The sequence below is a fragment of the Eretmochelys imbricata genome, chromosome 2, assembly GCF_965152235.1.
Source record: "Eretmochelys imbricata isolate rEreImb1 chromosome 2, rEreImb1.hap1, whole genome shotgun sequence".
NCBI classification, from domain to species: Eukaryota; Metazoa; Chordata; order Testudines; family Cheloniidae; genus Eretmochelys; species Eretmochelys imbricata.
Window position 1 is genome coordinate 262,233,563 of NC_135573.1, and position 20,638 is coordinate 262,254,200.

At 45.3% G+C, this 20,638-nt stretch overlaps 1 protein-coding gene across 2 annotated transcripts in view; it reads right to left on the minus strand.

Moving 5' to 3' along the window:
* Positions 1–422: 422 nt before the first annotated feature.
* The window catches only part of WNT3A (Wnt family member 3A), a 120,488-nt gene continuing 100,272 nt past the window's right edge, over positions 423–20,638 (minus strand). For both annotated transcript variants that reach the window (XM_077809532.1, XM_077809533.1), the window contains exons 3-4: positions 3,782–4,047; positions 423–902 (exon numbers count right to left, since the gene is read on the minus strand). In XM_077809532.1, coding sequence (XP_077665658.1) covers positions 423–902; positions 3,782–4,047 — 746 coding nt within the window. The remainder of the gene's footprint in view (positions 903–3,781; positions 4,048–20,638) is intronic.

Sequence of the window (20,638 nt, forward strand, 5' to 3'; positions counted from 1 at the left end):
CTGTTGTCTGACATCACCTCTTCCGATTGGGTTGGGAACAGGAGGTGTTTAGGAAGTTGCAAGTCTTTCAAAGGACACTTAATAGCATGAGTCTCTTCAGGTTAGTAGAGAGAAGAGGAAAGAATCATGCTCCCGCTAACAATCGTCTCTGCATTTCTGTGCTGTTGGGTAGTTAAAGGAATCACAGTCTCCTAACCGGTGCATAATCATTTTGCATGGCGTTCCATATTTGTAATGTTAGCCTCCAGATGCATCTTGGGACAACCAAGAAGTCATTAGATCTATTCTATCCAGCCAGTTTTAGCCTTTTTTATTTTTTCTTTTACTATAAAAAAAAGTAGATCTTTCCCATCTACACAACCTCAGAAGAAGCAGGCTCAAATCCGTTTCTCCACACGGAGCCTGTCCAGGGAATCCCTGCTTTACTTGCACGTGTGAACATCGTAGACTCGTATGCATTCCTGGCAGCTGACGTAGCAGCACCAGTGGAAGATACAGTGGCACTTCTCTTTCCGTTTCTCAGTCCTTGTGTTGTGCCCGCGGCCGCAGCACAGAAGGTCGCATCCGTCTATCCCGTGGGAGGTGACATTGCAGATCCGGTCGCGGGTCCCAAAGGAGCCCGTCTCGGGGTTTGGCTCACAAAAGTTTGGTGAGTTCTCGTAGTAAACCAGGTCTCTCTCAGTTGGGGCCTTGAAGAAGTTGTACTTGGGCCTGAGCGTCTCGACCCAGCCACGGGACTCCCGATGCTTCTCCACCACCATTTCAGAAGCGCTGTCGTACTTGTCCTTGAGATAGTCACCGATGACCCTGAAGTCTGGCTGGGACCACCAGCACGTCTTCACCTCACAGCTGCCTGACAGACCATGACATTTGCACTTCAGATGCATGTGATCAATAATGGACTAGAAAAGAGAGAAAAATGGAAAAGGGAAACTATTAGCCCATAATATGGATCAATAATACATTCTGTTATTTACCTAACACTTCTCATCCCAAAGAATCCTAGGCAGAGGTCTAGTTCCTCAGCTGGTGTAAACCAATTTAGTTTCATTAACTACACTGGTATACACCAGTCAGGGATTGGACGTGGTCTCCATAAAGTACTTTCAATGACAGGTGAAGTCATTCCTGTACCCATGTGTGTAAATATTTCTATAGCTATATTCACACTCAAGGATCACTTTGCTCAGGAGGGAAATGCAGACACCTCTGAGGTGGAATACAGCAGCTTCTGAACGGCACTTAGCCAAGCCAAATAATACTTTAGGACAGGGAGTGAAGAAGGATTCATAAGCCGATTTAAACTGCAGGGAGAATTCATGGGCGAAATGTGCTATGATTATCCAAACGACAATTTAGCCCGGTCATCAGAGCTCCCTTTTCTTGCAAAAGAGACTCAAGTCAAGGAGGAGAGTGTCACCTGCTGAATCACCAGTGTCACTTCCTGCTGAACCCTAAGATTTTCTTCACAGGCCTCTCAACAGTGTGTTGAGCAGGTCACACCTTGAGAGCTGAAAGCACAGCTCGCAGTGTTGCCAATTCTTGCAATTTTATCACGAGCCTCATGGTAGTTGGTGTTTTCCTTAAGGCCCCAGCTCCTGGAGGCATGTGAATAGGTGAGAATCTCAGCTTTCATTTGAAAAAACAAAAAGTAAGTTTCTAGCCTCCCCTGCCCCCCCAGGTTGCTAAAGGTACAGAAACCAGCAGGTAAATGAAAAGAACACAAAATGTATGATTATTTTTTAAGCCAGTCTCATGATTTGAGAAGTCTCATGATTTGAGTTTTTTGAATGCTTGGTGTTGGCAATGCTGCATCTATGGGTGGCATGGTTACCAGATGGAGCGGGTGAACGTCAGTCCTGGTCTAAATGGAAGAAATCACCATTGGCTTCAATGAGACTTATGTTTGCCTCACCCATGGCTGAAATTGATCCACATTTCCAAGGCACTGTTCACCACCATTTCTGAGGTGGAAGATAGCCTGATACAATTTACTCAATAAGCTGTGTTATTCAGAGATGATCAGCAAATTTATGAATGCATGAACAGACTAGTACCAAGCTAAATCCAAAAGATTTGCCATGAATCAGCAACTACAATGTGTGATCAACATTTTCTGGGTGGTTTTTTTGTGCCAGTTAGGCAGCTTCATTCACTGCCAAGGAGATTGTAATTAGCAATGGGAGAACTGCAAAATGTTTGGTTCATATAATCATCCAAATCTCAGTCAAAGCTTTTGGTCTGGAGATTGGATTTGAATTCTTATGAAAACTGGTTCCGACTTCCCCTACTGCTTAGTTTTATTAGCTGGAAATACTTGAATCCGGAGGATTGGAACTTGTGCACCTAATGAGTGTTAACATGGTGTGAATGGAAAACAAATGCTATTTCTGAAGCAACAGGATTTCAGTGTTAATGTTGTGCCATTTTCTATCTGATCTATGATATCTGTAAGGGGCCTAAAATGGGATCGGAGTCTTGAGGATGGACTGAAGATGAAGATAGCCCGAACAAGAGCCTAAAACGTCACTGTTGAACTTACAGCTAATATTGTATCTTTTTATTGATTCGCATTATGAGACAAATCCCTCATTTCCATCCTACCCAACTGTGTGGTGGTACTCTTTATCCCTGTCTTTTACTGCCATCAGAAATGCTGAGTAACCCATGGTACCCAGGACCCGATGGACAACTTTATGTCAAATGACCACAGGGACATGTCTTGCTTCCTTCTTCTGCTATTTAGTTGCTGCATCCCTCATTTTGTGATGGGACTTCATCTTGAATTTTAAAGGTCTGTGCTCCCCATCTTGGGCCAGATTCTCAGCTGGTGTAGACTGGAATAACTCCATTGGCTTCAATGGAGCTTCACCCATCTCCATCAGTTGAGGATCTCGCTCTGAGGTTTTGGCCTGTTCCGGACTGTGGTTACATACAGTAGTGGAACTCCATATTGGAGGAGTGACTACTTTGTAGTCATATGTTTCTATGGAAGTGGATAGACCCCACTCCTTCCCCCATTGTCAATAACAACTTAATAAGGGAGTAGGATCAGGTTAGCTATTTTGATTTTATGATTTAATTAAGTTTGGTCCCTATATAGGATGAACCATGAGGTCTCTCTGTAGGGGGGAAAGAACACAAAGCAACTTTTGTGAGGCATATAGTGGAGTGAGGGTTGGAGAAGTTAGCTCCAAGCCAAGAAAGTTTCCTGGTGGTGCTAGGAAGCAGGTGCGCAGGATGGACAGACTGAAGCCTTGTCCTGAAATTGCCCAGTTGCCAGCAAGTCCTTTCCCCCATGGCAGGCTGGTGCTAACCCCAGGCACTGAGAGTAAATATGGGGCTATTTTAGGCACCTGCTAGGTGTGAAGAGGCACAGAAACCAGGCTCTGAGCACAGGGAAGTCTGTATGTGATGACCATCCTCTTAGTTTTCATTTGGACTGAACCTAAGATCTTCAGAACTGAGCACATGAGCTTCCGTGGCTTGAACTAACAGGCTAAGGCCCAGATCCTCAAAGGCATGCCCTCAATGGGAGTTAGGCACCTAAAAGCCTTTGAGGATCTAGGCCTAAGACCCATAGCTGGCAGCTATAGCAGACTCATATCCTCTGCAGATCAGGCACAGAGGAGAATCTATAACACGCACTGGGCAGTAGGGGGCTACAGTGTTGAACCCAGTTCACCTGAGCTTCTTTTTGCCGTTCACCTAGGATTTTCGGGGGTGGGAGTGGAAGGAAATGTTTTTAGGGACTCAATAAAATGAAACCGGATGGCCTTACTGTCCTCCCAGCTTCGTTGTTGTGCCTGTTCATGGCTGACCGAGCATCCGGCCTGTTCTCCCGGGCGTCCGCGAACTCTCGAGACACCATGGTCCCAAACTCCACGTCCTCACTGCAGCCTCCCCATTTCCAGCCTTCCCCGGGGGGCCCCTTGTGGCGGGTATCGCAGCCGCAGATGGTGGCCGAGCCCTCGGCACAGGATCTGGTCACCGCAAAAGCAACGCCCGCAGAGGCGATGGCGTGGACGAAGGCCGACTCCCGGGTAGCTGTGGAAGAGGGAAGGATGCAGGGATCTGTTACTGAGTGGCGAACATGAGTGACCCTTCCCAACAGACTGACATGAGCGCCTCCTCTGAAGAACACAGCAGCAGGCTAGGAAACCTGCCTCCTGGCTTAAGAATCCCATTTCCAGGCCGGGCCATTTCCAGCACTGGAAGACACAATGAGTCAGGGCTGGCCCTGACTCAACACCCACTGAAGTCAGTGGAAAGTCTCCACACAATGGACTTTGGATCAGGCTCTAGTAAGCAAATGGCCAAATGGGGCTCTCTGCGTTCCAGCATCCAGCACTGATTCAGGTACATATAGACTGGACCCCAGCCACCCCCGTGGAAGGGGAGACGTCTCTTTGCTGCCAGACTCTACTCTCTGGCAGTGGGGCCAAGGCCAGATAAACCACACACTTTTCAGAGCCCTGTGACTAGCCCAGCCAGCCTTTTCAGGGCTCTGCAAATGGCATGGCTGGTTCCATATCATGTTGGGGACTGCTGATGGTTGGCAGTTGGGAAAACACCAGGACGGCCTGCTATTCCAGCAGTCTGCTTCCCGCACCATGCACACCAAGTGTCAGCCTCCTCATCTTTCCTCGAAACATGCTCTTTCCGCTACCTGACCAGCTCACCCGGATGCTGCGTCCAATACACTGCATCTTATAGAATCATAGAAATGCTGGGCTGGAAGGGATCTCAAGAAGTCATCCAGTCCAGCCCCTGCTGCTGAGGCCAGGCCGAGTATTTCTAGACCATCCCTGACAGATGTTTGTCCAGCCTGTTCTTAAAAACCTCCGATGACGGGGATTCCACAACCTCCCTTAGAAGCCTATTTCAGAGCTTAACTACCCTTATAGTTAGAAAGTTTTTCCTAGTATCTAACCTAAATGTTCCTTGTTGCAGATTAAGCCCATCACTTCTTGTCCCACCTTCAGTGGACACGGAGAACAATTGATCAGAGTCCTCTTTATAACAGCTCTTACTATAGCTGAAGACTGTTATCAGGTTCCCCCTGTCTTCTTTTCTCAAGACTAAACATGCCCAATTTTTTAAACTTCTCTAAACCTTTGATCATTTTGGTTGCTCTCCTCTGGACTCTCACCAATTTCACTGCATCTTCCCTAAAGTGTGGCACCCAGAACTGGACACAGTGCTCCAGCTGAAGCCTCACCAGTGCTGAGTACAGCTGGACAATTACCTCCCCTGTCTTATGTACAACACTCTTGTTAATACACCCCTGAATGATATTAGCCTTTTTTTTTTTTTGCAGATGTATCACATTGTTCATTCTCATTCAATCTGTGATCCACTATAACCCCCAGATCTTTTTTCAGCGGTACTACCAACTACCCATTTATTCCTCAATCTGTAGTTGTGCATTTGAGTTTTCCTTCCTAAGTGAAGGACTTTTCATTTGTCTTTATTGAATTTCATCTGTTGAATTCAGACCAATTCTCTGCATTGTCAAAGTCATTTTAAATTCTAATCCTGTCCTTCAACTTGAATCTATCTAACTTATCTAAATATTCTTTAACCTGTTCTTTCCCTGGTTTGGCTGGCGTTCCTTCCCCTTTGCTGTTAATTCTAATTGTGTTGCATATCTGAACATCATGAACATTTTTCATGAAAATTGTAGCAAAATAGGCATTCAACTCATTAGCCTTCTTAATGTCATCCATAATAACTCTTCTTCTCTGCTAAGTAGAGGACCTACATTTTCTTAGTTTTTCTCTTGCTCCTAATATATTTAAATAACCTCTTCTTTTTGCCTTTTATGTCCCTTGCTAGGTGTAACTCATTTTGTGTCACTACATGGTTGTCCCATTCTTTTGTACTCATCCTTAGCAATTCATCCATGTTTCCACTTTCTGTAGTATTCCTTTTTGATTTTGAGGTCATTAAAGAGTTCCAGGTGGAGCCATATTGCCCTCTTACTGTGCTTCCTATCTTACTATAACATCAGAATCGTTTGCAGTTGTACCTTCAAAATTGCCTCCTTGAAAAACTGACAGCTTTCCTGAACTCCTTTCTCCCTTAGATTTTCCTGCCATGGGACCTTACCTACCAGTTCTCTGCATTTGTTGAGATCTGCTTTTTTGAAGTCCATTGTCCTTATTCTGCTGCTCTTACTCCCGCCTCTCCTTAGCATCATGAAATCTATCATTTAGTGGTCACTTTCACCCAAATTGCCTTCCACCTTCAGATTTGCTACCAATTCCTCCCTATTGATCAGAATCAAGTCTAAAATGGCTGTTGCTCTTGTTACATCCTCCATTTTCTGAAACATACGTTTTTCCTTAATACTTTCTAAGAATATACTGGACATTTTATGTTTTGCCATATTACTTTTCTAACAGATGACTGGGTAGCTCAAGTCATCCATTATTACCAGGTCTTGTGTTTTGGATATTTCTGTGATGTGTTCTAGAAATGCCTCATCCACCTCCTCTTCCAGATTGGTGGTTGCTAGTAGATCCCTACCATGACATCACCCCTATTCTTTATCCCTTTTATCTTTACCCAGAGAATTTCAACTGGTCTGCCTCTCACCTCCTTCTGGACCTCAGCACAAGTGTACATATTCTTGATATACAATGCAACACCTCATCACTTTTTATCCTGCTTGTCCTTCCTGAACAAGCGATACTCCTGTATACCAAAATCCAGTCATGAGACTTATCCCACCATGTCTGTGATGCCAAGTAAACCATAATTGAGCATATGTATTAATACTTCCAGTTCTTCCTGTTTATTCCTCAGACTTATGGGTGCTTGAAGGTTTGTCTATTTGCCCAATTCGGTGCCAGGTCCCTGAGCTACCTAAAAGGATTGTTGTCATGTCTGGCTCTTCACCTGGGAATGTTGGCGACAATCTTTTTAGCCTTTGGCTGGGTCAACTGAAAGGGGTTCTCATCATGAGGTTGAGTAGCTAAGTCTCTGGGAAGACCTTCCTTTATGCACTTCAGTGGTAGCAGATTCAGAACAAGGAGTAATGGTCTCAAGTTGCAGTGGGGGAGGTTTAGGTTGGATATTAGGGAAAACTTCTTCACTAGGAGGGTGATGAAGCACTGGAATGTGTTACCTAGGGAGGTGGTGGAATCTCCTTCCTTAGAAGTTTTTAAGGTCAGGCTTGACAAAGCCCTGGCTGGGATGATTTAGTTGGGGATTGGTCCTGCTTTGAGCAGGAGGTTGGACTAGATGACCTCCTGAGGTTCCTTCCAACCCTGATATTCTATGATTCTATGATTCACTTGAGCCATAACTAGAGTGGCTGGAGAACAATTCCATTATATGACAGCTTTCACATTTTGCTTTCATTCCACAGTGGAAGGATACAAAATTTTTCAAATGTCTTTGTGAAAATGGAATAGTGTTGAAATATCTAGCTTTGGATCTGTAAGTTCAGCTTTCCAATTTGGGTCTTTCTCTCTCTTTGGAAGTGACCAGAGAGCCCGCCCTAGACCTCAGAAACCTTCCCGTCAAAATCGATACGTTTCCATGAAACCCAATGGAGCAGCATTTTTTGACAAAAAACATTTAATCTAAAAGGTTCCAACTGGCTCTGGTGTAGGGAAAACATGATGATCAACCATGATAATCCAGCCTCTTGGAGACCCTTTACAAATCTCCCTAACAAGCTAACTCCTTGTCTATGCAATTCCAGTTATCCAAACAAATTTGGTGTCACCCACGTTGTTTGGATAATCAGGATTGTTCTGTAATACAAATATAGCCATAGAGGCAGATTTTCAGCTAGTTTAAATTGGTGTAGATCTGTTGACTTCAACGGCTCTATGCCATATTTACACCAGTTGATGATCTGGCTCAATAACTTTACTCGTCGGGTTTTTTTTGTGTTTTTTTTTTTTTTTACCAGGTTTCGTGGACCTTAGTCCATTCTAATTGCTATGAATGGGAACATATGGCTTTAACTTCTGGCTGCTCAATCAGTTATTTGCACTTAGTAATATGGAGAGTATTTAACAAGCCAAGTCAAAACCCTAACGTGTTCTCAGGATCGAAACCAATATTGCGTGTTAACAGAGAGGTCCTGACTAGCTTGAATACTTGAGCCAGAACCTGTGCATTGGCTCTTCCCTCTGGGATACTACCAAATTCAACAATATGCAAATAAAATAGCATTCAGGAAATTACAAGCAAAAGGCATGAGCAATGTCCTGGAACACAGCTTCAGCATGCTTATAAAGGTTAGAAAGTCACTGAGTGCATACAAGTAAGGGAGAAGATACTTTTATTCAAGCATGTGTAACACCGACAGACCCCGGTTGTTGGCGGGCAGGATCGAACCTGGGACCCCTGGAGCTAAGTGCATGAGCTAAAAGCCACATGGCCCTTAGCTAAAGCTGTAGAGCAGACTCATTAATCTGTAAGTGGTCTTGGTGGCACAGCACCATTCCCACATGTGTGTAGGTTACACATGTACAGAAACTCTTCAGCTCTGGAGGTATTTTTTATTCTTTTCCTTAAAATAACTTCAGGTTTTATATAGCACTTCTCATGTGGAAAGATCCCAGAGCACTTTACAGACTATACATGTAGGGGTTGCTCAACGGCCAGTGAAATGCAGCTGCCTCTAGGGTGGAACACAGCAGCTGTTTAACAGCATGCAACAGGAAGTGAACAGCACTGTAACCAATTGTAACTACATGAGGAATTGAGTCAGGCAGAGTGTAGTTGAAATCTGGCCCAGAGCACTGAGGTTAACAATCCTACTCTTGAGATAATGCCAGGGGATCTTTTAATGACCACGTGGTATTGAGACATTGGATTTGCATCTCATCTCTCACCTCTAACTTTAGGCTGGGACAGTGGGCTCAGTATTGATGCACATAGAAGAGTGCCATCTAGTGAATCACTTCCTGCAACATATTCGGTCTGAGGACCTTCATCCAATTACTAAGCAGACTTGACCCTGTTAAGCTTTGGAGAGCTCACCAGGTCATAGCCCCAGGCGGTGTGGCTGCAGGAATGGAGAAGGAGTGCATAGAGATACAGATAAGCAGAAGGAAAGCATGCACTTGTAATGGAAATGAGGGGTTATTAAGGTGCCATATAAAAATGCAAGAAACTTAGTAAAGATAAGAGGAGAGTGCAATGCATTTGTCAGCGAGCCTCATTCCTCTCTGGGTGGTTCTGGTAGCAGGAGACAGGCAGCTCGTTACAACTTGAAGAGGGCTTCTGGAAAGTCAGCTGGTAGGAGAAGGTTAATGGGGATGTAGGCTTAAGAACATTTTAACTACTGTTTACCCCTGCAGCAGAAGGTCACTGAGTCTCTGGCTTCGGCACATTAAAATCTCATATTGCTCACAATGGTGGCTGAGATTTTCAAAAGTGACTTAGTAATTTTGTCTGCTGCAATCTTTTAAGTGCCTAATTTTAGACAATTCAAAGGGGGCTGAGTCTCAGAAGGTGGGCGCTCGGCACTTTCTGAAAGTCAGGGCCCTCGAAGATGTCTGAAACTGGGCCCCTAAGATATAGGCACTCAAAATCACTAGCCACTTTTCAGAGGGGTAGCTGTGTTAGTCTGTATCCACAAAAATAATGAGGAGTCTGGTGGCACTTTAAAGACTAACATTTATTTGGGCATAAGCTTTCATGGGTAAAAACCCACTTCTTTAGATGCATGGCATCTCCATGCATCTGAAGAAGTGGGTTTTTACCCATGAAAGCTTATGCCCAAATAAATCTGCTAGTCTTTAAGGTGCTACCAGACTCGTTTTTCTAGCCATTTTTGAAATTCTTGCCCATAGTATCTTGAGGTTCTATCCCCCAGAACTTCCCAACTGCATGCTCCATGCAGGACATTCCTGATCCAGCCAGAGACATGTGGGCAGAGGGGGAAAGTGATATTATCAGCAAGGAGAAGTAAGGAAGACTAGGAGTCAGGAGACCTGAGGTTTTATTTCCAGTTCTTATGCAGGCTTCCTCTGTGACCTTGAGCAAAAGTCACCTAATCTCTCTCTGTCCCTCAGCTTCCTTATCAGGAACACAGCGGACAATCAGACTTATCTCCCAGGGAGTTTGCAAGGCTAAATTTGTTGATGTTTATAGAGTGTCTTGGATGGAAGATGCAAAGGATCGTTACAGCTCAGTGTTGACTGGTGCGATGGTAAAAACGGAGGAATGTCTCTTTAAAAAGAAAGAGATGAGGGGTAACCTGATGTGAACATGAGATCTGAATAACCCTTGAAAAAGGGAAGGTAAGAGAAACTGACAGAAGGATAGGATACCTCTGGGCTAAGGTTGGTGATCTTCCTGAGAGTAAGTTAATGAGAAGTATATTGTAGTGGCCGACTAGGAATTTCAAATGGTCACTGTGCTTTGTGCTGTAGATGCTCTGAACATCACAGCAGTGGTGAGGACAGAAAGCAGATTATCCTGCCTTAAACTCTTTCAGCTTTCACAGTAAAAGGCCTATGACACACAGTAGGATTCCACTCAGCAGAGGGCAGTGGAATAGTGTCTCCCTTACATATACGTGTAAGTAGCCAGTTGGCTACAGCCCGTATTATATTCCATTGAAAAGCGACCTATGGAGAGGTCAAGGGTCTCATTAAAAGGAGATTTATAATATTTAATATCCTTCATATATTTTTAATAGCCTAAGTGACTTGGGCACCTTACTCTCCTTGACTTCCAATGGCTGTGAATTCGACTGGTGGCAGGGCACCTAGGAGTTAGCTGTTGCAGCACCTAAGCACCCTTTGTGATTCTAGTCCTTGGTAGCTTAGCTTGAGTGATAGAGGTCACTGCTGGAGGTTGGAGGCTCAAATCCTGCTGTTTAGTGCATCTCAAATGCTGCACATGCTTAGGGGATTTTAGGCGGGAAAAGTCACTGAGAAATGGACAGACACAAAATGAAACAGAATTCTTGGTGCACCATGCACCAGTCCCTCCTGTTCTCTGGCTGTGGCATACCATCGGTGAGTCTCCGGAGGGCTGTAATACGTTGGTATAATTCTGGCTGTTGGGCTTGGGATGGGGGTGGCTGGGTGGTACTTAATGGCCTGTGATATAGACGAGGTTAGACTAGATAGTTTGGCCTTCATCTCTATGACTCTAAATGGTAGGCCTCAGAGGGTGAAAAAATCTCAACTATGTCCTCCAGTCCATTGTTTCCTGCCCATGAAATGTATTTAGACACAACAAATCCTGCATCTTGGCAGGGGGTTAGACTAGATGACCCTTGAGGTCCCTTCTGACGCCATGGTTCCATGGTTCTATGACTACCCTACAACATAGTGCCTGAATTTAGTTTAAAATGACCCAAGTGATGGGGCTTTCAACTCCTCCTTTGGAAAACTATTTCACTGTATAAAAGGAAGCCCTCTTCTTTTAAAAAAAACATAGTCCCCTGCCATCAAAATAACTCCGTGCATCAGTTCAAATCAATAGGCTCCATGAATGCTGTTTCAAATGAAGGGTCCTTTGAATGTATTCACATTGTTGTTGTTTATCTGTAACATCAAACAAGATTGGTCCTTCATTGTGCTAGGCATGGGTGGCGGGTGAATGCGCCGTTGGGGGAGGTTAGTCCCTGGCCCTTTCCCCTCTGCCCAAGGCCCCGCCCCATCTCTTCCAGCCCCCCTCCCGCGCCAGAGCTTGGAGCACACCGCCCCCTCCCCTCCATGGCCACTGGCTCCCCTGTGTGCCCTCAGCCTCAGTGTGCTGGGGTGGGTGGCGTGGCCGGAGCGCCCCCGGCCCCAGAGCACTGGGTGGGCAGTGTGGTCCCAGTGTCCGCAGCATTGGACGGATGGGTGGTGCTGGGCCTTGTGCTCACCAGCCCTAGCCTGCCTGCCTCAGACTCTTGGCTGGACACCGAAGAGTGGGAAGGGAACTGGAAGCAGGCAGGAGGGGTCCTGGGAGTGGAGCATGGGCAGGGTCACGCCAAACTATCTGGGGAGGCACAGCCTTCCCATGCCTATGCTATCCGCCTAGGGCTGCCAACCCTCCAGGATTGGCCTGGAGTCTCCAGGAATTAAAGATTAATCTTGAATGAAAGATTATGTCATGTGATTAAATCTCCAATAATACGTTCAACCAAAATTGGCAACCCTATACGCGCCGTCTGTTGTGCTAGGCACTGTACAAACACATTGCGAGAGACAGTCCCTGACCCAGAGCTTGCAGTTAAAAAAGATGAGAAAAACGGGGCCGGGGGGCGGGGGAGAGAAGAGGGAGAAGCAGAGGCCCATGGAGTTGAGGTGATTTGCCAAAAGTCTCACAGTTGACGAGAGACAGAGATGAGTATAGAATCCTGAGTCCTAGCCCTTAAATAACAGAATTGCCAACAAATGATTGAAACCACTCTATCTGCAGTAAAAACAACGAGGAGTCCTTGTGGCACTTTAGAGACTAACAAATTTAGTTGGGCATAAGCTTTCCTGGGCTAAAACCCACTTCCACTCCATGCATCTGATGAAGTGGGTTTTAGCCCACGAAAGCTTATGCCAAAATTAATTTGTTAGTCTCTAAAGTGCCACAAGTACTCCTTGTTGTTTTTGCTGATACAGACTAACACAGCTACCACTCTGAAATCTGTCTGCAGTGGGGTTCTTGATTTCCCGCTGGCAGGTTAACGCTCCTTGTGCCACTTTTCCTCTCACCCCAGCTCTACACATACTCTGAAAACCTTGCCAAGTTTGAGACTGACGTGAGGTTTTTTGGTTCAAGTGTCAGAAAAACTAGGGAACATCAAACACAAATGCTGAGAGCTCATTTGGTTCCACTAATGGCCAATCAATTTGGAATTGATACAGGGAAACACAGGACTCCTTTAGGCAGGGTATAGACAGGCTATGGAACTCTGCTGCAGGGAGTTACCAAGTGACTCATAGCAGCTAGATTTTTAGAAGGGCTTTGACTAGATGATTTCTTATGCACCAACAACATTCGTAGCCAGATGGACTTGTCCCATGATATGTGTAATGCTCAAGCATCCTGAAAATAGTAAATATTTTTGCTAGGAAATAGCCTGTAATTTGTAATTGTGCTGAACACAAATACAGACCATCTACCAGGGATGTAGAGGAGAATGTTTGGGTGGAAGGATCTACACAAGGGAGCAGGCTAAGGGATGCATGTGTGAGAATCTCTGCTAAGCAAAAGGCATAGCTGCTGTGGTCTATGAGCATAGCATAGTGTCCTGACCTGTGACATGGCCAGTTCGTCCCTGTTTGTAGTTATGCAAGCTGATAAGGATAATCAAAGCTCAAGCTCCGGGGTGTAAACTGATCGCTCTAGGGCTCTTAGAATGGAAATTCCCTCCTTCTTTCCCAAGTACAGGGTGGTATGACTAGCTAGGAACCCTGTGTGCTTCTTTTCTTCCTTTGAAGCGTCTGGTGTTAGCCAGTGGTGACTTAGCTGCCGCGGCCGCGCTGTAACGTGGGCAGTGTACACATGCCCTTAGATGGACCAATGGTTTGGTGTGGTTATAGGGAGCATTGGTTGGGAATTTTCCGAGACAGCATTTTTGGTAGAAAAAGGCCAGTTCATCAAAAGTGAAACTGTCCACAGGAAACTGGCACATTCAGTGAAGTTCTTGACTTGAAAAACATGTGGTTAAAAATGTTTGTAACTAGTCAAAACATCCCAACATTTTAACCCTGTCTAAACCAACAGTTTCAGTTTTCCAGTTCCAAAGACTTTTGGTTTTGAATTAAAGCTAATTCTACTCCAAAATGTTCTTTTTTTTTTTTTAAAGCTTCAAATTCAAAACAAACTGTTTCAATTGCCCTGAACCAAATTCTTTTTCTGGCTTTTCAGTTCATAACATCTTTTGAAATTTTGACTTCTCAGCTTGATGCAGGATGGGAAAAAATACTGAAATCTCGACGTTTTTCACAGGATGAGAAAAACATTTTCCTCCCAGCTCTCGTTATAGCAAACGTTATTCTACTACATCTGTGGGGAATTTTTAAAATGTGCCATTATGTGCAAGGTCTGTGCAGTTTTATGAATGGAGAAACTGAGGCAGGGGAGGTAAGTGACTCGCCTGGGTTTCTCTTCTGTAGTTGCAGGCAACAGGATATTGCAGTTGTTGGGCTCTTATCCTTCTGTCACCCTCCAAATACATAGACTACAGGAGAATGTGTCGACTTGATTTTCTACTCACATTATTTTTTACACTAGTGCAACATTATTCGCTTCATGAATCATAGAAAGGTAGGACTGGAAGGGACCTCGAGAAATCAGCAAGTTCATACCCCAAGGATCAAGGAAACCTAGACCATCCCTGACAGGTGGTTGTCCAACCTGTTCTTAAAAACCTCCAATGACGGGGATGGCTACAACCTCCGTTGGAAGCCTATTTCAGAGCTTAAGTAACCTTACCGTTAGAAAGTTTTTCTTATATCTAACCTACATCTCCCATGCTGCAGATTAAGCCCATCACTTCATATCCCACCTTCAGTGGATATGGAGAACAGTTGATCACAGTCCTCTTTATAACAGCCCTTAAAATGTTTGAAGACTGTTATCAGGTCTTCGCTCAGTCTTCTTTTCCCAAGACTAAACATGCCCAGGTTTTTCAGCCCTTCCTCATAGGTCAGGTTTTCTAAACCTTTGATCATTTTGTTATTCTCTTCTGAACTCTCTCCAACGTGTCCACATCCTTCCTAAAGTGTGGTGCCCAGTATTGGACATGGTACTCCAGCTGAGGCCTCACCAGTGCTGAGTAGAGCCAGACAATTACCGCCCAGATCTTATGTAAGACACTCTTGTTAACACACCTTGAAGATCAGTCTCTTTTTTAGCTGCATCATATTGTTGACTCATATTCGATTTGTGAGCCACTATAACCCCCAGATCCTCTTCAGCAATCTTACCCCCTAGACAGGGGTCCCCATTTTGTAGTTATTCACTTGATTTTTCCTTCCTAAATCAAGTACTTTGCGCTTGTCTCTACTGAATTTCATCTTGTTGATTTCGGACCAATTGTCCAATTTGTCAAGGTCATTTTGAATTCTAATCCTGTCCTCTAAAGTGCTCGCAACCCCTCCCAGCCTGGTGACATGTGCAGATTGTATAAACATACTCTCCACTCCGTTATCCAAGTCATTAATGAACATATTGAATAGTACTGAACCCAGGACTGATCCCTGTGGGACCCCACTAGATATGCCCTCTCGTTTTCACGGCGAACCACTGATATCAACTCTTGAAGTACTCTCGTTCAACCAGTTTTGCACCTGCCACGCCGTGATTTCATCTAGACCACAATTCCCTGATTTGCTTGTGAGCATGCTATGTGGGATTGTGTCAAAGTCTTACTACAGTCAATAGCTTCAGTGGTTTAATCCTGATTTACACCAGTGTGAGTGAGTAAGGAATTGGGGCCAGTGGATTCACTTACATTTTTTTAGTCTGAACGGGATCACAGGCAAACTATCTCAAGAGCTCTTCCCAGAGCAACCCCTTCCACAGCTTGGGAGAGCAATCAAAAGCTTGTTTTCTAAATACCAATGAATCATGTTCTTTTGATTTCAGGCACTTGAGCTAATCAGACTCAGCCAGGAACCCACAGATTTCATTGCCTTTATGGTAGCCCTTGGACCAAATACATCCCTGATGCAACTCTATTGACTTCAATTCCTCCTCCCAAACCGCAGGGAGGATTGAGGGAGGGGGGAAGTACTGTCCCTCTAAAAGTCAGCAGTGGAAAGTAAGTAGGAAGCGAAATAAGGAGTCTAATGCCTGGACTAGAGACAATGTCTGAATTACTTGCTCAGTCTTCTGCTATCTCTAGGTCTATGTTCAAAAAGGATGGTTGAAGTAATCTCTGCTGTAACTATGTGCCAGACAAAGCTCATACATATTATGGCGACGGGTGACCTATAATTACCCTAATAGATTGCTGGTCAGATAGACTTGGGAATGGGATGGATTGAGAGGGGGAGAAATGAACTGAGTGGAGTTACACCCAGCTCAGGGAAAATACTTTAGGTTGGTTTACCTGGAGGTGGACTCCTTTGTTGCTACAATTAAATGGGACATGATGAAACAGACACTCATCTCAGAGGCTGCTAAAAGCCAATATTTGGTTTCCAACGTTTCCAATATTTTCCCCATCAGCAAAGTCAGGCTTACCACAGCTGTGACACCTTCTGGATCTTCCATCTTTAGGGTGGGAACAGCTTTTTACTACCCTTCAGCCTGTGGGCACACCTCCCGCGCATGTGGAGCTGTCAGTAGATGCATGCCAAGGGCTTCCCTGTCTCTTTCAGCTTTCTGGGATGTTATCTCTCTGAGTTTGGTGCCTTGCCAATATTTAATCGCTCTGATTGCCAAGCTATCTGGTTTTGTATAATCATAATTCCTTTTAACATTTCTTCTCCCATCCTCCCTTCCCCCAGGGAAAATGTGTCCTAGTCTCTGAGATACATCCTTCAATTTGATCACTGTCAGACAAAGGGAGGCGTCTGGGCAAATGGTCAGAGCCTCTAACCTGGAGTCAAGGCTCCTGACTTCCATCAAGGGCTCTGCATTCCCTCCCCACTAAGCATCCATGGGCAGACTCAGCAGAGAGGCCCGTGACTGAACATGGAGAGTGAGCTCTTTTCTCATGCCTAGAGGTCAGGGTGGAGGTGAGGAAGGCTGTACGCTGCAGTCTGAGCTTGGGTGGTTTGTGGATAAATGGAAAGACTGGAGCCTCTAGGGATATCAATGCCGATCTTCAAAAAAACCTACGTACAAAGCACGGGATACATTGGTTGCTCTCAGACAAGGCTCTGGCTCGATTATGTTTTCAGATCACTTAGTGCTCTCCATTTACCTCTGAAAGTCGAGATGTTCCTTACTCACCCGGATTTCCATTTCCTAACAGGAAATGATTTCCTATTAAACCTTTTTGCACCATCAAAACTTTTGCTCCTGTGTCAAGCTGTGACAGCATTTGCAGGCCTGAGTCACGTTTACACTAAGGCCACTTTACACCACTCTGCTCTTCCCTTTACCCTTCCCGAGTGATGGAAAAGTGGCCTTAGTGTAAATCAGAAGCAAGCCGTTACATGCCTAGCTCTTAGCATTGGGGCTATTACTAGCATATACACGGTGATAGACACAGCTATGCTCATACACAAGATGGGGAGGTGCCCCTTTTTTTAGATTCAATAAGAAAGCCAGCGGGTGCTAGTGAACAACCAAATCCTGTTGCCACCAAAATCAACTGGCAAACTCCAATTAGCTTCAGTTGGAGCAAAACTTGGCCTCAGATTCCCCAAAACCTCATTGACAACTTGCTGTATTTTAAAGCTGCGTCCTGATACCTTTACTCAAATTGCAGAGCACTGTCCTCCTGGAGTAGTCCCACTCGTTTCAATAGCAGCAGTACTGGAGTAAGCTACTACTGACCATAAGGGATGAGTATCTAGCCCTTAGTTACTAAGGGCCAGATCTGCAGAGATATTTAGGTGCCTATGTCCCACTGATGTCCCTAAATACCTAAAAAACCCACACTCTAAATTCTCAATCCTGAAAGTTCAAGCAGACACGTACACCCATCTGAAGTCCCATCAAAGCTAATGGGTCTCCATATGGGTGCAGGGATCCCTCCACAGAGATTGCACATTATGTTTCATGCCTACCCACTGGAATGCTCATTTGAGCCCCAGTGTTTGGCTTGTCTGGTGACTGCGTCTCTGAGGCACTAAATACTGCCTGGGATATTGATCAGCGGACTCACAAGTGTATTCATTGTGGGAGCTAAGGAAGGGGCTTGCCAGTCTGCAGGAAAGAGAAACATCCCGAATGTCAAAAGGGCTGCACGTACTTGCCCAGTTAAGCCCTGGTCTTGCAATCGTATGCTTGCATGGGGCTATGCATGGGTGAGATCGGTGCCCTGATTTGCAAACACAGAAGTGTCCACGGTGGGCCCAAATTCAGTAGCTCATTCCACACTATACATTTCCAGCATCCAGTTTAAGGATTTTTACCCTTTTAAAAACCAGGCCCCAAAGTGCAAAGGCTCATGGGAATAATAACAACAAGCAAACCAGGCTTTGTCATCTTTTAACAGAAAAGTTGGGTTTGGGTGTCACCTGAGAGTTGGATGAGGTTCTGCAAGAGTTCTTGTTCTTTCTGAACCAGCGTGCTAGTCCCAACACACCCCAGTGAAGGTGAAAGGGCATAAAAAGACATTTGAGCCGATAAACAGGTGATTGGAGCACACTTATGCGGTAAGCAATTCCCGCCAGGGAAGGCGAAGGCGATCCAGATAAGACGGAGTATTGGATTGACAGCGGTTGGATTAAGGTGGCTTTATGAGACCCTTGTAGGCCAAGTTCTTCTAAAAGGTCGGTGGGTTGGTTTGTTTTATTGCATGCAGGAAATGTATTGTAAATTCTAGTCTGGCATTAGGGATTCAGAATGTTTGCTGCATTAAAGCAGGTACATCTTCATTTTTAGACACTCTGAGCGCTCACAAGTCTGGCTGCAATTGACAGGAGCAGTGGCTGATCAGCACCTCCAAAAAATCAAAACAATTTGCTCTCATGCGAAAATGATGGGTCAAGACCTGGAATGCTCTAGCTAATTACCTACTGTCAAAATAACCTGCGATAAACATAGGTAACCTGACCCACTGGATGGGGGCAGACCAGTAGAAGGGGGCTGGGTATATGTTACTATATTGTTCCAACAAAGGAAAAAAAATCTATCTATCTACCTATCTATCCCCACATACCCCTCCCCCATCTTGTATGAAAACTTTTTAATCTAACCCCTTACATCTATTATTCCAAACTTCTTGAATCTTGTTTATATCACCATGCACAATTTGCTTACCCCCAAACTCCACCAGTTATTTAACTCCTGCTTTACCCAATGATTCAGTGTCCCTGGAATGTTTTAGAGAAAGGGGTTGTGTGTGTATGTGTGTATCTGCGATTAGCAGAGATACAGTATGTCCATTGTGAGAAGACAAGAATCTTTAATTAAAGAGGGCTTGGAAGGCGAAAAAGGGCAGCAGGAATCACTGGGTGAAACTCTCTCTGGACCTGTGGGATGCAGGAGGTCAGACTAGATGATCATAATGGTCCCTTTTGCCCTTAAAAGCACTATGAACACAGGTTCTGCTGGTCAGTGGGATAGCTGGGGGAAAAAATTGTATTCTGTGATCAGGAGCAACCTCCTCTAACAAAAGGATCGCCCTAGCCCACCTGAGAATGGAATGTGAGGCTCCATCCAACTGGCCTGATCGCTTTTGACAGCCCCCCTCGACACTGCCTGGTTGGTATGGCAAATCGTCCTTATTACCTGCTGGGGTGAATGAATCCCCTTTTGTGCTGGCATTGTCACGCCGCATTAGACTGACAATGGCCCAAGATATTTTATATGAAATTCGCCCTCACTAGTGATTAGCTAGGACCAACTAAGTCATAGCAACCTAGAACTATGCATTGGCCGGGCCCCGTTGTCGGCCGAAAGGGAAATCCCTATTCAAATGGTTTAATAAAACAATCTAAAGGGCGTGTGAATCGTGAAAAGCATTTTCACTTTTCTCTTTAGCTTAATCTCATGGTCGCTGGGATATTGTGCTCAGAGCAGACCCCAGCAGGGTGCGGGCTAAGGTCCCCCATCAGCCCTTTTTACAGTCTCCTTTTCTGCGAGTTAATGATATACCGGTGTGATTGCCTCCCGCAGCAAGAAGCAACACGCATTTGATGAAAAGGATGGCCCTCCTAACACATCCTAAATGGTAACAATTTCTCATCCAGAGGTCGCAGGTCATAACCTGGATTTTGTGACACCGCCCAGCTCCTTTTCAAAGCCTGGTTAAAGCTGCAGGCTGCTCCGAGACCCTGATGCACGCACACAAAGTTAGCTGAAGGCTCCCCGCTCCACTTGAAGCACAATTTTAAGGTTCAGAAGAAATTGGATTGCTGTTTTTGGGACCCAACCTAGAGTTTGCTCCTCTTATTCTCCCCTGATTGGACCCACCCAGGTTGCAAGGCAGAGAAAGGGAAAGAGACCTTTGGCTGCTCGGAGGATAATCCCATGCTCCTTGTATATTTAGAGGGCTAGCTGCTACACCCCCTGCACCAGGCTGAGTAGCCCAGCTTGGCATGCAGTGTTCATTGGGAGCTCGGGTGGAAGGCAGACACTGTTCCAAGCTGTGGGCTGGCAACAGAGCTGGTGCTGTTACCACAGCTGAGGATTTTAGTCCCTGCTACTCCTGTGCCCGCATTACATGGGGCAGCATAACCAACTCCCAGTAGGAGCGCATCCAGCCAGCCCTGTCTCTGTTCCTTCCTATTACAGCTCCAAACGTCTGCTTTTGGCAGGGGACGGACTGGCCTTCACAACGTGCAGATGATGCAGGCCTCTGGCACAGGCTCCCCAGATCCTGACCCCCATGCAGAGTGGAGCTGCTGCATGCAGAGTGGACTTTCCATGGCTGTACCTGAGTGCAATTCATTTAAATGGCTGCAGATTTTCCCCCACCCCTTTTATTTAGGTCCTTTCTGTCATTCCCTAACCCCAGCCTCGGGAGTGGGGAACGGGAGGTGCTGTGGGAGCACCAGAAGGTTTAGCTCAGGCTGGGTGCTTGTCCATCCTTCATCTAAACAGC